Raw genomic sequence first — 25,127 nt, 5'->3', positions numbered from 1 at the left:
CGCCACTGCACTTCCAGCCTGGGAAACAGAGCAAGCAAAATAAATAAATAAATAAAATAAAAATAAATCTAATTTTTACATTAAGGAAACTTTTTTTTTTAGGAGACAGGGTCTCATTCTGTAGCCCAGGGTGGAGTGCAGTGGTGTGATCTCGGCTCACTGCAGCCTCGGCCTCTCTGGCTCAAGCAATTCTCCTGCCTCTGCCTCTCGAGTAGCTGGGATTACAGGCGCCCGCCACCACGCCCGGCTAATTCTTGTATTTTTGGTAGAGATGGGGTTTCACCATGTTGCCCAGGCTGGTCTCAAACTCCTGAGCTTAAATGATCCACCTGCCTTGGCCTCCCAAAGTGTTGGGATTACAGGTATGTGCCACTACGCCCAGCCCAAACAAAATTTTTAAACAGAAAGAAAAGTGCCATCTGGTAGCCAGCCCAAAGGCCAGCAAGACCCGGCAGGAAGCTTCCAGGAGCTGTTGGAATATGCTGCAATCCCTGCTCCTCCAAACGAGACTGGGGCAGTGGAGGAGGATCAGGACGCATGTCCCGTGGAGAAGGGGGACAGGCACGTGCCGGGGGACCCGGCCACAGCAGCACACACACCTCGAAGCGCTCGTCCTCACAGCGGTGAAGCTGCTCCTCGTATGGTGTCTTCTTGGAGCTGACGAAGGTGGAGTCCTCAGACCAGGAGGGGAAGGAGACCCAGGTGTCGTTCAGTACCTGCACCAAGAGGAAACGCCGTGAATGGTGCTGCATACCCCAGGAGCCAAGATTTATTGTTAGCCAGTGTAGAAAGTACCAAGACACATAATACCATCCTGATACATAATACCAACTGCCTTACACAAATGGGAAGGTGCACAAAGTTTTTAAGGAAAAACATGACTTTGGTCAAGTGGACACTCCCTTGGTATCCTGGGAGACTGGTTCCAGAACCACCCCTGAAGACCCAAATCCACAGATACTCAAGTCCCTGATGTCCAGTGGAATCCTATTGGCATATATCCTATGCAAAATCATCTCTAGAATACTTATACCTAATGCAATGTAAATGCTGTGTAGATCATTGTTACACCGCGTTCTTAAAATGTGGATTACGCTTTATTGCTGTATTGTCACTTTTTGGTTTCTCTTTCCCCACATATTTTCAATCCATGGTTAGTTGAAACCACAGACGAGGAACTTGCAGATACAGAGGGCTGATTTCATTTCAGACATTGGTAAATTCTCTCTGCAAAGGGTCAGACAGCAACTATCTCAGATTTTGCAGGCCATCCCAGATGAATACTCAACTCTGCCTTTGTGGTGAGAAAAGCAGCCACAGGCAATATGTAAATGAATGGTTGTGTCTGTGTGCCAGTAAAACTTTATTTACAAACACAGGCAGCGGGCCAGGGCCCGTGGGCCAGAGTTTGCTGACCCCTGCACTATATCCTGGAATCCAGCAGGTATTCTTGAACTTGGACATGCAGTAATCGTCTGTCCACGAACCCTGGAGAAGTGTCCAATGGTCAAGCTAAACAGAAACACACTGAGGTCAGAGAGCCCGGGACAGAGCAGAATCATGGCAGCAATAAACCTAAGTCAAATAACAGATGAATAAGCCGAACTCCACGTTATCCCTGGCACTCTGTGTTTTGCCAAAACTACCAGCAGGGTACAACACCGTTGTCTCTGCTCAGGTGGTTTTGCCGGGCCACATCCCAGCACCATCCATAACCCAACATTCAGGAGGGCTGAGCACACAGCATTTCATTCATAACGGGGGTATCGGGTGTTTGGTGGGGAGGGGTGGGGGATACACCATGTCAACGAACATTTGAGCCCCAGGGAGCGCTACCTCCTTGCAGATGGCTGTCCTGCCGCTGCACTTGGGCTGCTGGTAGGTTTTGGGGAGTGCCCGGTAGCTGGATCCTATGCGCTTGCAGGACGCATAGTCGATTTCCCGGCTTATCCCGTCCCCGGATCTGTCGCTCATGGGTGGTGCGAAGGACAGCTCTTTCACCCCCAGGAAGGACTTGAACTGTGCAAAGAGTTCTGGAAATTTCCTTCAAAGATAAAGACACGTGGTAACTGGTCATCCCCAGGGCCTTCTGAGAGGGATCTGGAGATTTTAGAATGGCTTTATGTGGACATTACAAGTTAAACAGAGTCAGAATTCAACATCATGGATGCGAATGAGAGGCGGAAGAATCCAATACACAGGAAGTCACTGCAAGTCCTGGGGTGTGTTCCCTGACTGGAAGAGGCCAGGCTTCAGGCCAGGGAGCGGCAAGCCACAGCCAGTCTGCCCACTGCCTGTGTTCTGTTTGGTTTGGTATTTTTTTTTTTTTTTAGAGACAGTGTCTTACTCTGTTGCCCAGACTCAAGGGCAGTGGCATGATCTCAGCTCACTGCAACCTCAAACTCGTGGGCTCAACAGATCCTCCCACGGCAGCCTCCTCAGTAGCTGGGACCACAGGCATGTGCCACCACGCCCGGCTAATTTAATTTTTTTTTTTTTTTTTTTGAGACAGAGTTTCACTCTTGTCGCCCAGGCTGGGGTGCAATGGCACAATCTCGGCTCACTTCAACCTCCACCTCCTGGGTTCAAGCGATTCTCCTGTCTCAGCCTTCTGAGTAGCTGGGACTACAGGCATGCGCCACCACGCCCGGCTAATTTTTGTATGTTTAGTAGAGACGGGGTTTCCGCGTGTTGGCCAGGCTGGTCTCAAACTCCTGACCTCCAGTGATTCACCCGCCTCGGCCTCCCAAAGTGCTGGGATTACAAGTGTGAGCCACCATGCAGGGCCAATTTAAAAAATTTTTTGTAGAGATGGGGTCTTGCTATGTTGCCCAAGCTGGTCTTGAACTCCTGGCCTCAAGCGATCCTTTCACCTCAACCTCCCAAAGTACTGGGGTGACAGGCGTGAGCCACCATGCCTAGCCATCCCATTGTAAATAAAGTTTCACTGGCCCACAGTCACATCCACTTGTGTACGCACTGCCTGTGGCTGCCTGCACAAGAGGGGTTTGAGTCATTTCCACGAAGCCCATCTGGCCCCTCGGAGATCAAGTTTGTCTATCTCTGATCCACAGTCTTCCTCCCTCATGAGGGAGACTTCTCTCTGTGAATCCCTCTCTGGACATAAGCTGGAAAGTCATAACATCATGGCTGTGGTCGACAACAGGAAGGCTTTAATGCAAATGACCCTACAATGCCACCTGGATTTCTGTTTAAAATAGTATCAGACCTGGTGGTGTGTACCTGGAATCCCAGCTACTCAGGAGGCCAAGGCGGGAAGATCACTTCAGCTCAAAAGTTTGACACCAGCCTGGGCAACAGAGCAGGACCCCGTCTCTAAGCAGTAACATTAGATCCCACCAAAAAAGTTGCAGTTATGGCCAGGCACGGTGGCTCATGCTTGTAATCCCAGAACTTTGGGAGGCCGAGGCGGGCGGATCACGAGGTCAGGAGATCGAGACCACAGTGATCTCCTGTCTCTACTAAAAATACAAAAAAAAAATTAGCCGGGCATGGCGGCGGGTGCCTGTAGTCCCAGCTACTGGGAGAGGCTGAGGCAGGAGAATGGCGTGAACCCAGGAGGCAGAGGTTGCAGTGAGCCGAGATCGCACCACTGCACTCCAGCCTGGGCGACAGAGCGAGACTCCGTCTCAAAAAAAAAAAAAAAGTTGCAGTTACTTTGACTGCTGGTGCCACAATCCTGCTGTGACCTAGCCACCCAGCCCACCCTCGCGTAACGATGTCCCCCTCATTGATGTGGGCTCTGTCGTTCCCCATATTTAAGAACCCTATGCCAACTCTGCTCACAAGGAAAACCCACAAGCCGATGGAAACGTAGGAAGGAGAGAGACCAACAAAAAAGCTGCAGAGATGCCTGAGGCTACTGCTGGGATAAACGCAAATCGTGACTGCTCTGAAGGGAATGCTTAACCCGATCCACCCTGGCTGCCATGCGGCCGCCAGCTGCGAGGGGCAGTTCCCTGGGCCGTGTTCAGCTGCCCAGCCCAGCTGAGCACTTGACCACAGGTTGAACACGCAGAGGAACGCCACGTGGTGGTGAATGCTCCTAACCCAACCAGGCCTCATGTCAAGCACATGCAGAGGCCCACTTCAATTCTGGACCTTGCTCCATACAGACCCTTCCCCAAGCGCCCTTCCCCATACAGACCCTTCCCCAAACGCCCTTCCCCATATGAGTCTCTACCGCCGAAACATGGAAACAAGAACGTCTGACTGTGCTCCAGCACTGCCCATCTGTTCAGCACCTTGTATTTCAGATTCTCGCCTTTCAGGTTCCTTTTATCTTCCCCCTCTAACCTCCTGACAAACACAGGAGGGAGGTATGGCCATTTTACAAAGATGCTGAGGCTTGCTTGGCTAGTAGGAAGCAGAGTCCCAACTCCAACCCAGAGTGGTCACTTGCCTGCTGGGCCCAGGTGCCAACACCAGCTCCACACACAGCCCCCTGGGGGCCCCTTGTCCCAGGTGGGACCCAGGTTCAGAGAGTGCTGGATTCTGAGCCCAGTGGAGGCAACTCAAGGTGAATGTGCATTCCACGCCCACACAAAAAGCCCACCACCACATCACAGACAGACCCCAGGAGTCCCTGTTTTGGCTGAGACTAGAGTAACACCATCCTGCTCTGGGCTGTTCTTCAGGGCGTTTACAGACCTTCAGCAGCCCGAGAAAGAAAACCCACTGAAAAGATCACCCCAACACATGCATGCCTGAGACCACCAGGGAAAGGCCTTCTGATGGGCTCAGCTTGACCCGCGAGGGTCGCAGCCTCAGGAGCATTTGATGTCAACACCTCTTACAGGGAGGACTAGAGACAAACGTCCATCGTTAGAGACCCTGGTAAGGGAAGGCAAAGCCGTGCAGTTGCTTAAAAATGAGGACATGGGTTCACATCTGATGCTGAAACACTCCCAAGAAATGCTGAGTTAAAAAAAAAAAACAACACACACCGAAGCCCAGCAGCCACTGTGCCCAGAAGGCAGAGAACATGCAAAGGGCTGGCTTTGGGGCTGGAGCACCCTGGCTGCCACCTAACAGCACGCTAAGCTCACCCATGAGTGCTTGTCCTAGGGTAAGTCAGAGGGGTTCGATCTAAGCCTCAGCTTCCTTATGTTTTTTTGAGACAGGTTCTCACTCTGTTACCCAGGCTGAGTGCAGTGGTGAGATCAGGGCTCACTGCAACCTCTGCCTCCAAAACTTAAGCGATCCAGCCACCTCAACCTCCTAAGTAGCTACAGGTACACGCCACCACTTCCGGCTAGTTTCTGACGAGGTCTCACTATGTTGCCCAGGCTGGTCGTTTTTTTTGTTTTTGTTCTTTTGAGACAGCTTGCTCTGTTGCCCAGGCTAGAGTGCAGTGGTACAATCTTGGCTCATTGCAACCTCTGCTTCCTGGGTTCAATCAGTTCTCCTGTCTCAGCCTCCCGAGTAGCTGGGACTACAGGCACAGGCCACCACGTCTGGCTAATTTTTTTATTTTTAGTAGAGATGGCGTTTCACCATATTGGTTATGCTGGTCTTGAACTCCTGACCTCAGGTGATCCACCCGCCTCGGCCTCCCACAGTGCTAGGATTACAGGCCGTGAGCCACCACGCCCAGCCTTGGTCTTAAACTCCTGGATGCAAGTGATCCTTCCCCCTCGGCCTCCCAAAGTACTGGGATTATAGGCATGAGCCACCACGCCTGGCCCCTCACCTTTAAAAGGACTAGAAACTGTATTGAAACGCATCAAATATGTTTTAAGTCCATGAATTCATTAAGATGCTAAAAAAAACAAAAGGAAATGACCTAACTGGTCCCCTTGGGAAGATGATATGAAAGCAGTTCATCGCTCTGGGGCCATGACTAGGGAGGAATCAAGGCTGTAATCAAGCAACTATCCTGGGCCACTTTTTATAAAAGGTGAGAAATGCTGTGGTGATCCTCCTGTGTAATCCCAAAGCAATGAGCAAACCTGGGAGGCTAATATCACAGAAATAACAGGCACAGGGACGGGCAGAGGGGCATCAGGACAGAAATAGTAAGGACTAGAATCGGAGGGAATCAGAGGTGAAAGGAAACTTACGAGTTGTATTAGAAAACAAAACCCAGGGCCTGGGCACCATGGCTCACACTTGCAATTCCAGCATTTTGAGAGGCTGAGGCAGTCGGAACACTTGAGGCCAGGAGTTTGAGACCAGACTGACCAACATGGCTAAACTCCGTCTCTACTCAAAATACAAAAATTAGCTGGGTGTAGTCACAGGCACCTGTAGTCCCACCTACTCAAGAGGCTGAGGCAGGAGAATCACTTGAACCCAGGAGGCAGAGGTTGCAGTGAGCTGAGATCGCACCATTGCACTCCAGCCTGGGCGACAGAGTTAGACTCCGTCTCAAAAAAAGAAAAGAAAAGAGAAAAGAAGCAAAGCAAAGCAAACCCAACCCAGATGGGGGTGAGACTGAGTCATGCATTTGGCGATGCCCACCTGGGTGGCTGTGCCATCATTAGTGCAGGTGGCGGTCACTCCTGAAGTCAGGACACTCTCACAGTGAGGGGCAGGGACTGGAATGGTATGCGGGGGGCTCCTGGAGTCTATTTTTGATGTGGGTGGTGGGCACACGGGTGACTGCTCAATAAAGATTCAAGCCATTTGCTGGCCATGTGGTTTCTTGGATCTGTGCTTTATCTTACATTAGAAAAATGTTTATGTATATATATATATCTACACATACACACACACACATATTTTTTTTAAGTTAATGCAAAAGGGCTCACACAGCACCTGTCCCCAGGGTTGATTTAACTTTTTCCCACTTAGAAAAAAAAAAAAGTCCAACTTGCTGCCAGCGCTCATTTAATTTTACATAAACACACTCTTTGAAGCTGAAGCAAATCTGACTGATTTTCAATGTGAAAGTAAAATATAAAAACTGTTCTGGGAGTTATTTCTAAACAGAACATCAGAATCGTCTGAATCACCAGAATCGCCTATTTTGGAATAGTCAGACTCATCAAATGAATCTTTGGCCAACAACTGTTTGAGAACAATGTTAACATCAAGCGTAGGAATGCTACATTTTTCAAGATTTGACATTTTCAGTGATCAAGAATTACTATATTTTGTAACTGGAAATATCACTACTAAAAACAGGATGCTATACATAAAATGATGTCTTTTATTTCCAAAGTTGATATATGACAGCAATGCAAAAATAATAATAAAAATGAGATGCTTCATGGCAAAGTTATCTTGGGGTAAACGCTACAGCCACAAGTGCTGTCAACTACTATCCCTGGGGCAAATGGGAAAAGGGTTAAGGACTGAATGGACTGATCATATAACATGTGCACCCACCATATGTGAGAACCATTAAAAAAAAGAATCATGGCCAGGCATGGTGGCTCACACCCATAATCTCAGCACTTTGGGAGACTGAGGCAGGCAGACTGCTTGAGGTCAGGAGTTCGAGACCAGCCTGGCCAACATGGCAAAACCCCATCTCTACTAAAAATACAAAAATTAGCCAAGTATGGTGGCACACATCTGTAATCCCAGCTACTCGGGAGGATAAGGCAGGAGAGTCACTTGAACCTGGGAGGTGGAGGTTGCAGTGAGCCGAGATCACGCCACTGCACTCCAGCCTGGGCAACAGAGCAAGACTCTGTCTTGAAAAAAAAAATCTTCACGTGTATTTTTCTCCATGCTCTTCAATTCTTTAGGAAAGATCCAAGTTTGTGACTTACATCATTTCCTTCTGTAGAAAAAAATCCTCTTTTCCTTTTATTTGTGAGATTCTATTGCATTTGAAGGGCCCTGCAGGTAGCACCCACCTGCAGCTCTCGGGAACCCCACACAGGTTGGTACATTTACTATCCCCATTTTACAGCATGGAAACAGAGGCTCAGACTGCCCAAGTGACTCACCCTAGTCACAGGGCTGATGTGCAGGAAGCACCACTGGCCCCAGCTGGCTCCCAGGTCTCAGCACTCACAGGCCCGCCTACTCCTACTGTGCACACTCCTGTGAGCCCGAGAATGGACACGAGTGTGCACAGTTGTTTCCAGGCCCCTCCACCCAGTCCCAGCCCCTTCCTGAGGCTAACCTGGCCACCAGAGGTTAGAAGCTACTCTTAGACCTGACCTGCTAATGAGGCTTCTCTTTGTGCAGCAGAGGTATAATATATATACATATATTTTTTGGATACAGGGTCTCACTCTGTCACCCAGGCTAGAGGACAATGGCGTGATCACAGCTCACTGCAGCCTTGACCTCCCTGGCTCAAGCTATCCTTCCAGCTCAGCCTCCTAAGTAGCTGGGACAACAGGCGTGTGCCACCACCCCAGGCGAATTTTTATATTTTTTGGTAGAGACAGGGATTGGCCATGTTGCCCAGACTGGTCTCTAATTCCTGACATCAAGTAATCCACCCACCTCAAGCCTCCCAAAGTGTTGGGATTACAGGTGTGAGCCACTGCACCTAACCCAAGCCAGACCCAAGTGTTAGAATTATTTTTTTGTTTTGTTTTGTTTTTGAGACGAAGTCTTGCTCTTGTCGTCACCCAGGCTGGAGTACAATGGCGTGATCTCAGCTCACTGCAACCTCCACCTCCCGGGTTCAAGTGATTCTCCTGCCTCAGCCTCCCAAGTAGCTGGGATTACAGGCGCCTGCCACCACGCCCGTATTTGTAAAAATACAAATTTGTATTTGTAAAAATACAAACTAATTTTTGTATTTTTAGTAGAGATGGAGTTCCACCATGTTGGCCAGGCTTGTCTCGAACTCCTGACCTCAGGCGATCTGCCCACCTCGGCCTCCCTAAGTGCTGGGATTACACACGAGCCACCGTGCCCGGCCCAAGTGTTAAAAGTATTTATCAGGTGAATCTCCAGGGAATTATGCCGGGGGGGGGGGGGGGGGAAGGTTTCTCCCAGAGGGTTCCTCCTGTACAGTTCCATTACTGTAACATTGTCTAGAGAACAGATAAGTAGTTGCCAGGGGTTTGAAACAGACTCCGGCTGAGGCAGGGTTTTGGGATGGAGATAAAAGGTCAAGGCCAGAACCTGACAGTCCTGGAGCTGTTCAGTATCTTCACTGTGGCGGATGCATGACCCTCCACAGTGAGAAAGTTGTATAAAAACACACACACCAGACGTGTATGAGTAACACGGAGAGTCTGGAAAGAAGGGGGGGGGTTGTGTGAGAATCAACACAGTAAGTCCTCACTCAACATCATCAACAGGTGTTAGAAAGCTGCGACTTTAAGTGAAAAGATGTGTAACAAAACCAATTTTGCCACAAGCTAATTGACACATAAACAAGAATGACGTTCCTACAGCATATTTCTGGTCACAAAACCATCACCAAATTTCTAAAGAGAGACCAAAACACTTCTAATATTAAACACTGAAATAAACGCAAGCCACACATACAGATAAGAAAGATGAGTAAAAACAAGTAAAATAACAATTTACCCAATTATTCCAGTTCAGGGTCTTGGGTGGCCGGACCCTATTCCAGAAGCTCAGAGCACCAGGGGGGCACCCACCCTGGACAGGACGCCACCCCACTGCAGGGCGCTCACCCCCCCACACTCACTCAGGCTGGGACCACGGAGACTCACCACTTAACCTACACTTAACCTAACATGCATATCTTTGGGATGCGGGAGAAAATCCACGCAGACATGGGGAGAACGTGCAAACTCCACTCAGACCAGAAATGAATGTTTTTTTTTCTCATCGGTGTTAAAACAGTGTTAAATGAAAAGGCATTATTCGAGGACCCACTGTATTCTGGTGAGGATACTGACTACAGATGTTACTGGTAAGGGAACCAGCTGGAGGGTACCCAGGTGGTGTATTGCTCGTTACAAATGCATGGGAATCAATAATTATCTCAATCACGTCAATTAATAAACAGGATTTTAGAAAAGCACAATCATTGCTTAAAAACAGTAACTAAAAACCAAGTAGATGGAGTTGACAGGAACAGAACCCCCCTTGGGAGCCCTGGGAAGTCAGCTGCTCACCCCAGAAATGGGCTGACGAGCTGCAGGAGCTCAGAGCCAGACACGAGCTCCTGGTTGAAGAGTGCGATGCAGCGGAGGAAGTTTTCATACACCTCCTGGCTCTTCAGCACCCGGCGGACCTGCAGAGAGAGCAGTCAGGGACCACTGTGAACCCCTGCTCCTCAGCCTCTGGGCCTGGCTCACTTGTAGGTCAGCCACATGGGTGTGCAATATGGGAACCAGCTGGGTCTATAAGTAAATGAGATCTGTGCTGCAATTCACACAGCCCATGCACGCAATCCATGCACCAATTCACGGCCTGTGCACGTGATCCATGCGGCAATTCACAGCCCGTGAACATAATCTGTGTAGCAATTCACACAGCATGGGCACACGATCCATGCAGCAATTCACAGCCCATGCACGCCATCTGTGCGGCAATTCACACAGTCCCTGCACGCATCCATGCAGCAGTTCACACAGTTTGTGCATGCGATCCGTGCAGCAATTCACAGCCCATGCACGCCATCTGTGCAGCAATTCACACAGTCCATGCACACGTCCATTCAGTAATTCACACAGTCCATGCACATGTCCATGCAGCAATTCACACAGCCCATGCACGCGATCCGTGCAGCAATTCACAGTCTGTGCATGCAATCCATGCAGCAATTCACAGCCCATGCACACGGCCACCTTGTCTGCTCTGCCCACAGACCCTGGGCAGGAATCCTACAATTATCCCTGATATAAGAAAAAGCCACACAGCTGCAGGGTGGCAGACGTGTATGTCTTCATACTCTGCTTGGACTCTCAGCACCCACTGGGACTCCCACCCACACTACATGCCTGGGCTCTAAGGTGGCCCACACTCCCTTCTGCAGTGAAAGCTGGGGGCCAGCCCCATCCTCCCAGCCTTGCCTGCTCCATCCTCAGACTGCACCCACCCTACCTGCACCCCTCCCCTAATCCTGGGGCAGGCCCAGGGAGCATCGGCCCAGCCAGCTGGACATGGCATCCCCAAGATGGAAGCCAGGGCCCACCCTCACCTTGTCAAAGAAAGAAAATTCCTGCAGAGTCCCATACTTCCCCACCGCAGCGATGGACAGGTCTTTGGTACCACGAAGTTTCATTTTTTTCTGTGGGGAGAGATTCCGTGCAGTTAACACTGTGCCTCCCACCGGTGGCCTCTGTCCATCGCTGTCACAGAGTCACAAGAAGGCTAAGACCATGCTCTCCTTTGGGAACTGCCGTGAGGTGCTCAGTGAGGGACAGGCAGGAGCCGCTTGGTTACCCAGGACCCCTGAGATGACACCTCTGGGGCTACCTGCCATTGCCAAATCTGGGCTCTCCATCTCAGCAGGGTAGGGCTTTGGGTAACAGGCAAGAGTGCCACAGCGTCGGAAAGGCAAGGGGGATGTGCCCCTGGCTACAACAACCTCAGAATCCTCTCCCTGTTTTGTCCTGAGAGCCAAGACAGCAACAAGAAGCAGACAGGAAGAGGGTGGCACTGGGAAGTCCCTGGAGAAGCCAAATGTTGAGTCTCTGCAGGCTTTTGTCTCTAAGCTGGACTTGGACCCGAACTTGGACGCACGATCATGGCAAGGAGGACAACACTTTCCATCCAGAACTACCTCCAAAGTGCCTGAAGAATGAGGATGAGCTGGGTGCAGGGGCTCACGCCTGTAATCCCAACACTTTGGGAGGCTGAGGCAGGAGGATTGTTTGAGCCCAGGAGTTAGAGACCAGCCTGGACAACATGATGAAACCTCATCTCTACAAAAAGGTGTGGTGGTGCACACCTGTGGTCCCAGGTACTTGGAAGGCTGAGGTGAGAGGACAGCTAGAGCCCAGAGGTCAAGGCTGACTGTGCCACTGCACTCTAGCCTGGGTGGCAGAGTGAAACCCCATTCCCCCACAGAAGATGAGGACATGCCAAAAGGACACAGGAAGGCTGCGGCAGGAGAATGGCGTGAACCCGGGAGGCGGAGCTTGCAGTGAGCCAAGATCACGCCACTGCACTCCAGCCTGGGTGACAGAGCAAGACTCTGTCTCAAAGAAAAAAAAAAAAGGACACAAGAGCCAAAGGAACCCCGCTGGCCCAATCTGAAACAGTATGGACATCAACACTAGAACGGATTATAACCCACAGTCCATATCTAATATACATAACTAAATAAATGGGAGGACGACAAAGTTCCCACCAATAGTAGAAAGCCAAGTAGTAACTGCACAAGGAATAATGGAATCGGAAAACCACCATTGCAGGTGAAAGGCGTGACAGGAGCTGGATCCCAGCCCCTCTCTGCCCTCAGCTGTGCAGTGACCAACCCGAACAAATGTACACGGCGGCCTTGCCTGTGAGAGAGTCCTGAGGGTGAAAAGGAGACTGGGTGGTACACCCTGTTTCTTGGGACCTAGGGCAGGGTTAACACTCCTTCCTCCTCCTCCTTTTCACAACAATCTCACAGGACAGGGAGAACGGATGAACAGCCACCTTAGAGGAGAGGTGACTTCCAAAGGTCCCACCGCTGGTGAACCTCACACAGCCCCAGGTCCAGCCCCGAACCCCTGCTGGGGCCTCTGTTCCCTGGTCACATGCTGGGAAGGCCCGATTTGCTGGGGCCCCCGCGTGCAGGCATGGCTGTGCGAGGCTGACAGGTACCTTGGCGGGTGCAGACACGGGGCGGAGGAGCGAGGGCCGGGAGCGCTTCCTGCTGTGCTCCGGGGTCTTGTCGTGCTCGTTCTTCTGCACACTGTGCATCTCGCACGGCCCGTTTCCTGTGAACTGAGGACACACGTGGGAGGTGGTCAGCACCGAAGACATGGCTGGACCCATGCACCTGAGCATGCAGAGCTGCTTCCAGCTCAGCCCACAGCCCGGTGGGCAACGGTGGCCACAGGCTCCAGGCCAGATGCTCCGTCCATGCGTGAGGTGACTCCAGCAAGATGCTCACATTCCAAGGTAACCGAATCATCACAGACTAACACTGCCAGGCTGGAAGAAGGCTCCTGTGAGGCCTTTATGGATGAGGGAGGGAGAAGAGCTGGGGGTTTCAGGAGGGAGACAGCTGAGTTGGGTCTTCCCATGCAGGGGCTCATGTGGCGGCCCACTGGTGTGGCATCTCGCCGTGTGCATGCCAGCACCACAGAAACACAAGGTGCAGTGGACAGAGAAACAGGCAGCAAGGGGAAGTGGCTGATGTTCGCCAGGGCACTGGTGGGGGCCTTGGGGCCAAGTTTTGAAGTCTTTTCTATGAATGACAAAACGTTTCTGGGGGATGATGCCGTCACTTGCTGGGAGCAGAGTGGGGCTCGTGGCTGGTTTGGGGCCTGCCTCCCAGGCTCCAGCCATTGGCTAACAGGTCGAGGATGCTTGTCCCGAGCAGGGTGCCTACAGGGTGCCAATGACATTTACAAAGAACTGTTCTGCAACAGTCTATTATGAACATACTGGAAGGCTGGACGGGCAGGGGACGATGGACAGACCGCAGCTTTTCTGCAGGACATGGGCAGAACTGGAGAGGCCCTACAAGGTTCTGTGCCACTGCAGTCACCTTCATCATACTCCCCTTTCCCCTGCCACCACAGGACCTGGACGCAAAGACCTAAAGTGTGGGTGAGGTGGACAAGTCATGGTGCATCTGAACAAATCAGCCCACAGCGATCAGACACTATGAGCTGGCTCTGGGCTGCTGTTAGGGACAGGCATACCTGAAATAAAACAAACAAACAAAAAAAACAAGGAAAAAACCCAAAAACCCAAGGGGCAGAACAAACAGGATGCCGTGTGTCACTTTGTAAAAAGTATTTGTTACACATGCAGAGGAAATTTCTGGAAAGATATACAAGACACTTAGAAGTGCTAACCTCTGAGCAGAATGACTAAGAACTGAGTCGAGAGAGGAAGTCTGCATTTAAAATTTGATACTCTTGCTAATACTTTTTTTATTAGTGTATACCATTTTTACCATAATAATAATAAAGACATTATTTAGCCACAATACTACTACTACTAATAAAGACTTATTATTTAGCCACAGCCAAGACTTAGAAGAATAATTTGGGGGGAATAATTACCCAAAACTCAAGGCTATTTGAGTTTTGGGGGGAATTATTTGGGGGGAATAATTACCCAAAACTCAAGGTTATTTCAAGAGCTGTAAGTGGAGAAATTGGCATCTACACAACAATTCTCCACTGATACATCTTTTTTTTTTTTTTTTTTTTTTTTTTTTGAGACAGAGTCTCGCTCTGTCACCCAGGCTGGAGCACAATGGCGCGATCTCAGCTCACTGCAACCTCCGTCTCCTGGGTTCAAGTGATTCTCTTGCCTCAGCCTTCCATGTAGCTGGGATTACAGGCATGAGCCACCACGCTTGGCTATTTTTTGTATGTGCTGGAACAGGTGCAAACTGATTCCCAAAAGATGCAGCTGGGCGACCATATGACAAATGCTGAACAAGAACAGAGGACCTGGAGGGGAAACCCGCCATACGTCCAGCCAAGCTCACCAAGCAGGTATAGCAGATCTTCCCCAACGGTTCACATGGTTCTTGCTTTTCAGTTAATCTCCCAATTATGTGAACATCTGAGCTAGATGGACCCCCAAAGACCACCTAGGCTAGGGAATGGCAAATTAACACAGGGCCCGTTGTTTTCATAAATAAAATTTTATCAGCACCTAGCCACACCCATTCCTTTTGTAAAGAGTTATTGGTACCCACTCATGCCCATTCATTTTGTAAATAAAGTTTTGTTGGTACCCGGCCACACCCATTCATTTTGCAAATAAAGTTTTATTGGCACACAGCCCTGCCCAGTCATTGACATATATATTCCATGACTGCTTTCAAGCCACTATTGCAGAGGTGAGTCTTTACACAGAGATCAACTGGCCTGCAAAGCCTGTGATATTTACTATCTGGCCCTTTGTAGAAAAGCTTTGCCAACCTCTGATGCAGGCCAGTCAAATTTAATTAGGGCAATGCCAAATTTCATCTTGGTTTCTTTTTCCTACAGTTGTAATATATGTCCAAAAGTTAACATAAAGATTATACTTCACACAACAGATGCTGCAGTGCTTTTAATAATTTTAAACAGTTGATCCAATCTTTCTAAATATACAAGATGGCTCTAATAAACCAATACACACTAAAAATCTTAGCTAAATTGGTAACAAATGTTATTTGAGAGTCTCATGCTCTACTGACTGAGCTAGCCAGGTACCCTGCATAAATGCCACTTAAAGAAACCATGGACTGGGCACAATGGCACATGCCTGTAATCCTAACACTTTGGGAGGCCAAGGTGGGAGGATCGCTTGAGGCCAGGAGTCTGAGACCAACCTGGACAACACTGTGAGACCCTGTCTCTACAATTAAAAAATAAAAGCAGGCCGGGCGCAGTGGCTCACGCCTGTAATCCCAGCACTTTGGGAGACTGAGGCAGGTGGATCGCTTGAGGCCAGGAGCTCAAGACCAGCCTGGGCAACATGGCAAAGCCCTGTCTCTACAAAAAATACAAAAATTGGCCTGGCATCATGATGGTGCCTGTAGTCCCAGCTACTCAGGAGGCTGAGGTGGGAGGATCACCTGAGCCTGGGAGATGGAGGTTGCAGTGAACAGGGATCAATTATGCCACTGCACTCCAGCCTAGGTTACAGAGAGAGAGCTTGTCTCAAAAAATAAAAACAAACAAACCTTAATGCAATAAAACTTCACACACCGATGGCTACTAAAAACAAAAGGCAAAAAAAAAAACCTGGAAAAGAACAAATGTTGGCCAAGATGTGGAGACACAGAAACTGCAGTCCATTGCTGAAGAGAATGTAAAATGGTGCGGTCACTATAGAAAACAGTTTAGAGGCTCTTCAAAAAGTCAAACACAGAATTACCACGTGACCCAGCAATTCCACTCCTAGGTGTCTACCCAAAAGAACTGAAAACAGGTGTTCAAACAAATCCTTGTAATGAATGTTGACGGTGGCACTGTTCACAACAGCGAAAAGGCAGAAACAACCCAAATGTTCATCAACAGAATATGGATAAACAGAATGTGGCTCATCCATCTAACAGAATATGATTCAGCCAGGAAAAGGAATGAGCACTGATCCACGGTACTACATGGATGAACCTTGAAAACATGATGCTGAGTGAGAGAAGCCAGACACAAAGGCCACATATGGTGACATTCCACCCATCTGAAACGTCCAGAATGGGCAAATCAAATCCACAGAGACAGGAAGCACATGGGCAGTTGCCAGGAGCTGGGGTTGGGGAATGGGGTGGCTGCTGATGGGGACCGGGTCTCCTTTCAGAGGGATGAAAATGTTCTGGAACTAGGTAGTGGTGAAGGTTGTACAACGCTGAGGATGTACCACATGCCACGGAATTGTTCACTTTCAATGGTGAATTCGATGTTACATAAATTCCACTTCAATTTTTTAAAAAGTCTTATGTTCTTAGTGGGGAAAAAAGGAGGAACTGGAACAGGCGGCCCTGGCAGTTTCAGGCCACAGGCAGGGGAGAAAGGCTGACTGTGCAGGGTGAGCCCTGAGCCTCCCTGTCTAAGGCCCCTCCTCGCCCATCTCTGCTCTCTACCACCATGGTCAGGGCCAGACCACAGGCCAACCCCGCTACTGGCTCCTCCAGATCCAACCTGCTGGAGCCCCAGATCAGTCTCATCTAACAGGGGAAACGATGGTGGTGGACCCAGCCCTCCTGCACCTTCCCACAGGGCTGGGGTCCCAGGCAGGGTGGGGCTCTGCAGAGCAGGCACAGGAGGTGGAACCCCTGGGCCCATCGTCTCCACTGGAAGATGCTCTCTGCTTCCCAAACCACCCCAAGATCCAGGTACTGTCTGTACAGAGAAGCACCTTGGCGAATCGTTTATGAGCTTGCTGTGCAGGTGGAGCCTACAGTGAGGAACCCCTGGGTATCTGCAACCTGCGTAGCTTCTGGGGGACCCTAGTGTGGCCTGGAGGGTAAATGGGCCTGGCCTGGCCCTGGGTCAAGCTGTCTGGGGCCCTCCCTCCTTGCTGAGGCCCCCAAGGCTGGGCAGGGGCTCTCTGCACTCACCAGAGACCGCTTGGCTTCGGGCAGGAACTGTCCAAACTCCGAGAGCAGGTCTTCCTGGCCCCGGAAGAGGTTGGCCACCTCGGTGAACACCTCCTCTTCGGACATGCCTCGGAATGGCCGGCCCCTCGTGTTCAGCTGCTCCTTCTGCCAGTTTTCAGGAAAGGGAAAATAAGTTGTTAGCCAAGGAGTGCTGTGCCCTGGGCCAGGACACTCAGGCAGCCCTCCGTGAAGGGGACGGGATGACTCTCAGGAAGGAGCACCTGCCGGCAGGGTCCTGTCTGCTCACGTGTGGATCTTGCTGCCCAGCATGGCCTGAACCCCGGCCACAGGCAGGTCCCATCCAGGAGTATGGTGGGGACTCGAGGAGGGACACCCAGCAGTGTCCACGAACAGAGGGGGCAGGGAGGTGACAGGCTGGCTGTAATCAGGGGTGGGCCGGGGAAGTACAAGGTCAGGGGCAAACCCCAGCCCTTCCCAAGGGAAATGGGGAGTGTAGCACTGGGGAGTGTAGCACTGGGGAGTGCTGAGCCACGAAGGGAAGGGACTTCCAGGCCGAGGCACCTATTGGCCCGGAGTCACTGAGACCCAAGGAAAATGGCCTGATCCAGGCCTTAAAGCAACAAGAGGACCAAAGGGAACCCAGGTTGGAAGGCAGGAACGGGCCAGCAAAACCACGGTGGCTGTTAGAAATACGTCCTTATCAATTTTACACCCAAGAGTGTCACAGAACAAGAGGCAATGGCGCCGGAGCCTCCCGGATAATATGGCGTGGCTTCCAGAGTCCCACTGCACGGCTGCAAAGCAGGAGGAGTCCCTGTGCTGGCGCCTCCCGCCCCTCTGCGCCCGCTGCAGCCTGTGGGAAGGGAAGCAAGTTTTAAATCTTGGCACCGGTGGCACCTACACCGCAGGGGAAAAAAACACCACCCTTCCAAAAAGTCATCAAAAGACACTAAAAAGCAAAACTTAAAAACAAGCAAAGGCCACTCAGTTCAGATAATAAACAGAAATGATCTATCTGCATACGGACAGAACAACGACCACACTGAGTGAAGTTTAAAGAAACAATTTAGGCTGGGCATGATGGCTCATGCCTGTAATCCCAGCACTTTGGGAGGCTGAGGCAGGAGACTGGCTTCAGTCCAAGAGTTCAAGACCAGCCTGGGCAATACAGTGAGACCCTATCTCCACAAAAAATTTTACACTTGATCTTAGCCAAAACGCTGAGAAATCATAAAAACAAAAAATTTAAACATTATGCAGGCATGGTGACACACTCCTGTGGTCCTAGTTACTTGGAAGGCTGAGGCAAGAGGATTGCTTGAGCCCAGGAGCTCAAGGTTGCAGTGAGCTACGATCATGATAGTGCATACTCCAGCCCAGGCAACAGAGCAAGATCCTATCTAAAATAAATAAAGAAGAAAAGAAACAATGACCAAACTGACTGATGTTTAAAGAAACAATTTAAAACAGTGCCACAGCCATCTCTGCTCATCTGACTACGCAGACAGAAGAGGCTGGGATTTCCGATGAGGGTGCGGGGAGCAGGTGCTCTCAAACACAGAAGGCAAGGCCAGGCGCGGTAGCTCACGCCTGTAATCCCAGCACTTTGGGAGGCCGAGGTAGGCGGATCACCTGAGGTCAGGAGTTCAAGACCAGCCTGGCCAACATGGTGAAACCCTATCTCTACTAAAAACACACCGGGTGTGGGGGCGCGTGCCTGTAGTCCCAGCCACTCGGGAGGCTGAAGCAGGAGAATCACTTGAGCCCGGGAAGTGGAGGCTGCAGTGAGCCGAGACTGCGCCACTGCACTCCAGCCTGGGTGAAAGAGACTCCGTCTCAAAAAACAAACAAACAATCAAACACGGAAGGCAGAAAGACAAATGGGTACCACCTTTTAGAAGGAAACTGAGTGATCTCTATGAATGCATAGTACGCCTCAACTTAGGGAAGCTGCTTCTGGAAATTCATGCTGCAGACAGTTCTGCTAGAATGCTTATTTTGAACAAGATGTCTGTCTAAATGAGATACAGGTACTGGGAATAATTTGAGCATGAGATGAATTTTGTGTTTGTTTCTCTTCTATTTTGTGCAGGAGAAACACCAGGTGAATGCAGAAACTGCTCCCGGCTGACCAGAACCCCGTGGGAGTATGCAAAAGCACGCCAGCACCCCCTCCCATGTCCATGCACTCTCTCAGTGTTCCCCTGTGCTAGGGGCCAGCCCTGTCCCCATCTGAGGCCACAATGACCTGTCTGATTTCAGATGACGTCCTCCCAGCCTTCACATAATTCACAGGCTGCCACCAGATCCACAAACCAACCTCAGGTCTCTTCCAAGGTCAGTACATTACTTGCTGTAGTATTCATGTAATTCTCAGCCACTTAATATGCATGTAACGGCACTGCTGTTTAGAGTCGGTGCCTATCTTTTTTTTAGGTGTCCCTGAGGAAGTTTTTGAATGTCATACCCTGAGTCTGTTTTCCCATGAACCTGCAGTTCCCATGACACTTTGCAACTCTGCAGAGTGAGCTCATTTTTAGGGACCCACTTATGTTAGGGTAGGACTAACTATTCATCCCAGCACATGCAGGACATGCATACGTGGCTGTATAATGGGTGACAGTTACCCAGGGGTGACCTGAGGCAGGCTTGTGCCTGAACTGGTTGCTCAGTTAACCTCACTGAACCCAGGCTCGTTGGCACCACCAGTTTTGTGGCCATTTCATGGATAAGAATCCCGAGGGAGAAGGTGGCAGAGAGAAAGTCTGAAGGAATGCCTCACGAAGATGGAGAAACAGTAACACATGGCCAGATGGACCCTGGAGCTGCCTGGTTTGGCTCTAACAGTATCCCTGAAATATCTGAACCAACATTCTAAAACCAGGATAATCTACACAACAGTTCAAACTTACATTTGAAAAAACTAAACAACCTGAGGCTGGAGTCACCAGGGGCCTTGTTTAAAATGCAGATGCCATCCAGCTGGGTACGGTGGCCCACGCCTGTAATCCCAGGACTTTGGGGGGCTGAGGTGGGTGGATCACTTGAGGCCACGGGTTCAAGACCCACCTGGGCAACATGGTGAAACCCCGTCTCCTCAGAAAATACAAAAATTAGCTGGGCGTCAGGGTGAGCGCCTGTAGTCCCAGTCATTCAGGAGGCTGAGGTGGGAGGACTGCTTGAACCCAGAGAAGTAAAGGCTGCAGTGAGCTGTGATGATGCCGCTGCACTCCAGCCTGGGCAACAGTGAGACCCAGTCTCAAAAAATAAAAACAGCAAAGAAACCGTGCCGATGCCAGGCGGGCCCTGATGGATGGGAATCCTGCATGGTGGCCCAGGTGTCTGCATTCTCAACCAACTCTCAGCAGCCTGGTTTGGGTTGGGCGATACTGCGTTGTCCCTTCCCATGGCACTCTCTCTGAAGGAGTCTGTGGCAACCCCTCACTGTGACCTTGTCTAAATTCATCTCTAGTGTCTCTAACCTGCCCCTTCCCGTGCCACAGAACAGAGCCACTGCACAGACTGCTCTGATGCGCCTTCCTAAATGTGATGACCCCATGAAGCCTGGGAGGGGCCCATAGATTCTACGATCACAAGCACATCCCTCCACACAGACCAGATGCTCACAGCAGCCACTGGCAACCACTCATCCATGACAAGCAAGCGTTCTTAGGGCTGTACCAGCCTCTCACAGATGCTAAGGCCCAAGATGACGCCAGCATGGTGGACAACAAATGCCATGGAGTTCCCAGGGCACAAATTCTATCCATCCGATCTGAAACGCTTATGCTGAAAAGAATCCCACTTCTTGACTCGACATGTCAAGGCTGCAGGGATTTCATTTTAACAAATGGGTTCTGCTAATTAGCCGGGCGTGGTGGCCCATGCCTGTAGTCCCAGCTGCTCAGGAGGATTGTTTGAAGCCGGGAGGCCGAGGCTGCAGTGAGCTGAGATGGAGCCACGGCACTCCAGCCTGGGTGACAGAGCAAGATTCTGTTTCAAAAAAAGAAAAAAAATGGGTTCTGCTGCTAAAAAAAATTATAAGTGTTAGAGACTCCACGTCTGGGTGAAGAGGACGTCTAAACCCCACTCACGACACAGATGTCCCTCACCACCAGCGCACCTGCATTGCCCGAGTCCCCTGCAGACGCCCTGATGCCGCTGTCTGCTCTGGTCTCTGGACCTTTGCACGGGCCATTCCTGGCACCAAGAACGTCCACCCTTCCTCCAGGCTAACCTGCCTACTGGTTCCGACTGATATGTCAAGATTCAACCTGACCGTCCCCTCCCTGGCCCCGGACGGGTTGGGAACTGGGCTGGGAACCATGTTAACCCTGACTCACCTCTCCTGCCCACATCCTTTCTTTTCCACCCCAATCCACCTCTGAGTTTCTTCCCACCACTGCAATGAACAGCTAAGCAGGAGCAGCCATTTGTCTCTGTAGCCCCAGCTCCTGGTGCTGGGCCCAGTTGTAATCAGCAAAGTAAAGGATGGCTGTATTGCCTGAGCAATAACAAAGTCATCTGATAAAAAGACTGTCTTGGCCAGGTGTGGTGACACACACCCGTACTCCCAGCTACTTGGAGGGCTAAGGCAGGAGGATTGCTTGAGCCCAGGAGGTCAAGGCTGCAGTGAGCTATTATCACACCACTGCACTCCAGCCTAGGTGACAGAGCAAGACCCTGTCTCAAAAAAAAAAAAAAAGGTGGCTGGGCACGGTGGCTCACACCTGTAATCCCAGAACTTTGGGAGGCTGAGGTGGATGGGTAGTTTGAACTCAGGAGTTCAAGACCAGCCTGGGCAACACGGCAAAACCCTGTCTGTACAAAAATTACAAAAATTAGCTAGGTGTGGTGATGTGTGCCCATGTTCTAGCCCCACGTAGCCTCCGCTACTTGGGAGGCTGAAGTTGGAGGATGGCTTGAGCCCAGGAGGTGGAGGTTGCAATGAGCCAAGTCCGTGCCACCGCACTCCAGCCTGGGCAACAGAGCCAGACTCTAAGAAAAAACAAACAAAAAACCCCACAACTAATTAGAATTTTACAGGATTTTATGAATTCCGACAAGAAAATCCGAATATCTGCAGGGCCCCAAACTGGATGAAATCCAAAACCCACAAGGAATTGTAATCTGAGTTCTTACCTGGTACGTGTGCAGGATCTCCAGGAATGACCTGTAGATTTCTGGGTGGTCTAGGAAGCGGGTCTTAATCTTATTCACATAGCTGATGGCGTTGTTGAATTCCACGGAATCGGACTCCAGGGGCACCTGGGGTTTGTCCTCTTTATACGGCACCTGCTGCTTGAAGTCCTCCGCACCATCCCCGTGGTTGTGCGAATTCTCCTGACAAGGCGACAATGAGTTACTGCCAGGCCCGACACCGGAAACAGATTGTGAAAAACGCCAGGCCCAGCCACTGTCTGCACAGGAACAGAAAAAACTCAGCACAGAGCCAAGTTGTATTAGAGACAGGGAAAGGTTACTTCTGAGAGCCTGGAGGCAAGCAGGGCGGGGTGCACAGGTGAGTCTTCCCAGCTCACCTCCACCCGATCCTTACCAATCTACTCAAGGAACACAAGTTCAACGAGCACCTTCCATTTGGAAAACTTCACATTCAGGAGAAATGTATAAAGTGGATGTTTAAGCCTCTGTGGCACCAAGTGCTGGGCTGTGTATAACAGAGAAGTCTCCCACGCCTTCTGCAATCTGTTTCAGCAAGATTGCTTTCACGTGGAAAGGCAACTGCTGCCAGCAGTGATGCCAAGGTAGGATATATAAGATGGGGACCCCGGAGGTTAGAGGCGACCCACTGTCCAAGTTGTTGGGGACTTCAAGGGACATGACATTTTTGGTGGTAAGCCCCAGGCCAATTGCAACAAGGTGCATCGGTAGCTTGGGAGAAAAGACAGGCCCTGAACACCCACCAAGAATGCCCTCTACGCGTGTACTTTTCAGCCGATATGAGCAAAAATAGAAACAAGCTTGCCTCCCTCCCATGTTGTGGTGGGACAGGACCACTCCCCCGAAGGAGGAGCTGTTGTTTCTAAACCAGAATTATGCTGCACCATCCCCAGCACACAAGGGCTGGGTCTCCAGCCAGTCAGGATTCCTCCAGCCTGGCTGAGGTTTTTGCTTGGATAACCCCTGCTTGGTGAGTCCTAGAGAACGTTCTTTCACCGAAGTAAAATGATGTCACCTCCCAGCACTCCTGCATTTTTCTCCGCGGCCCGTCACCACCTTATGGATCATGTATTTTACTCATTGCACTGTCTGCCAGTCCCTGACTAGATGGCGAACTCCACGAGGGTGGGGGTTTTGATCAGGGCTGTATCCCCAGTGCCTGGAACAGTGTGAGAAACAGAGTGGGCTTCACCCACTGTTGGGGATGATCAGGTGAACGGATGAAGGGACACACAGACTTCACTGTTTCTGCTGCCCTGCAGTGCCCAACACTGCAGGTGACCCAAACCCTGACCCTGAAAATCTACTGCGACAGGCAAGGCTAGGCACACCACTGCCGTCTTGTACTGAAACAGGTACCTCTGCTGGGCACAGGCACCACCAGTGGGTTGAGTGCATCCATCAGCTCAGGCTGCCACAACGAGGTACCCCAGACTGGCTGAAACAACAGAAGTTAGTAGTTCTCAGTTCTGGAGGCGAGGAGGCCGAGGTCAAGGTGCCAGGAGGTTTGGTTTTCTCTGAGGCCTCTCTCCTTGGCTTGTGGATGGCCACTGTCTGTGTCCTCATGTGGTCTTCTCTCTGTGCACTCATGTCCCTGATGTGTGTCCCAATCTCCTCTTCTTATAACGACACCAATCAGACTGGATTAGGGCCCACCCTAATGGCCTCATTTAAATAACCTCTTCAAAGGCTCCATCTCCAAATACAGTCACGTTCTGAGGCACTGGGGCTAGGGCTAAAATACATGAATTTGGGGTGGAATGTGGGGTGGGGGGATGACACAATTCTGTCCATAACAATGGGTACACAGACAATTCTAGAAAGCCTCAGCTGAGAAAAGTGGAAATACAAGACACAGAGCAGCCACCATTCTAAAACAATTTCTCCTCGGTGGCGGGATTTGTTCTTTTTGTTTTGAGATGGAGTCTTGCCCTGTCTCCCAGGCTGGAGTGCAGTGGTACGATCCCGGCTCACTGCAACCTTTGCCTCCCGGGTTCAAGTGATTCTCCTGAGTAGCTGGGATCACAGGTGCCGTGCAACCACGCCGGCTAATTTTTGTATTTTTAGTAGAGATGGAGTTTCACCATATTGGCCAGGCTGGTCTTGCCTGACCTCAAGTGATCTGCCCACCTTGGCCTCCCAAAGTGCTGAGATTACAGGCATAAACCACTGCGCCCGGTCAGTGACAGGGTTTGTTGTAAGATTCTCTGGGGATGTCCGGGATGTTCCTCTGCTCAGGCTCACAGGGGGCTGCGTCTGTTTCTCCATAGTGCACAGGTTTGATGGCAGAAGGGGTTGGAACGAGCAGGGTGTGGGTATGTAGGGAAGCAGCATGGAGCCAAGGTCTGTTTCAGAGGCAGCTGTAGGCTCACTGCAAGCCCCCCACCACTCCAAGGAGGCATTTCCAAGCTCCGCATACATCCTCTGATCCCCTAAAGTGAGCCACTGTGACAAAATGGGGAACCACGCTCTAGACCAGGGCTTGGCAAAAAGAGCCAGATGGGATGGTACAGCCACTGCGAGGGACAGTGTGGCAGTTACCTCAACAGGTTGGCCACGGAATTATTACTACCATATGACCTGGTAATCCCACTCCCAGGTCTATACCCAAGAGAACTGAAAACAGGTGCTCAGGCCAGGCACAGTGGCTCAGGCCAGGCGCAGTGGCTCACACCTGTAATTCTAGCACTTTGGGAGGTTGAGGTGGACAGATCACTTGAAGTCAGGAGTTTGAGACCAGCCTGGCCAACATTGCAAAATCCCGTCTCCACTAAAAATACAAAAATTAGCCAGGTGTGGTGGTGTGCACCTGTAGTCCCAGCTACTTGGGAGGCTGAGGAGGAAGGATTGCTTGAACCCA

General features: G+C 50.6%; 1 protein-coding gene across 4 annotated transcripts in view; it reads right to left on the bottom strand.

Annotated features, from left to right (window-relative positions):
* SIN3B (SIN3 transcription regulator family member B) overlaps window positions 1–25,127 on the bottom strand; it is a 50,356-nt gene that overhangs the window by 15,569 nt on the left and 9,660 nt on the right. For 2 of the 4 annotated variants that reach the window (XM_024237227.3, XM_024237228.3), the window contains exons 4-10: window positions 22,229–22,429; window positions 17,087–17,230; window positions 12,673–12,795; window positions 11,057–11,146; window positions 10,029–10,147; window positions 1,837–2,044; window positions 600–716 (exon numbers count right to left, since the gene is read on the bottom strand). In XM_024237227.3, the coding sequence (XP_024092995.1) occupies window positions 600–716; window positions 1,837–2,044; window positions 10,029–10,147; window positions 11,057–11,146; window positions 12,673–12,795; window positions 17,087–17,230; window positions 22,229–22,429 (1,002 nt within the window). Of the gene's footprint in view, window positions 1–599; window positions 717–1,416; window positions 1,513–1,836; window positions 2,045–10,028; window positions 10,148–11,056; window positions 11,147–12,672; window positions 12,796–17,086; window positions 17,231–22,228; window positions 22,430–25,127 lie in introns of all 4 variants that reach the window. The other 2 variants (XM_024237229.3, XM_063719324.1) reach the window with 2 other exon arrangements.

Source organism: Pongo abelii, chromosome 20 (genome assembly GCF_028885655.2).
Source record: "Pongo abelii isolate AG06213 chromosome 20, NHGRI_mPonAbe1-v2.0_pri, whole genome shotgun sequence".
Lineage (NCBI taxonomy): Eukaryota > Metazoa > Chordata > Mammalia > Primates > Hominidae > Pongo > Pongo abelii.
Note: the sequence above shows the minus strand (reverse complement) of the source record. Positions and strands in the feature narration are given on the sequence as shown.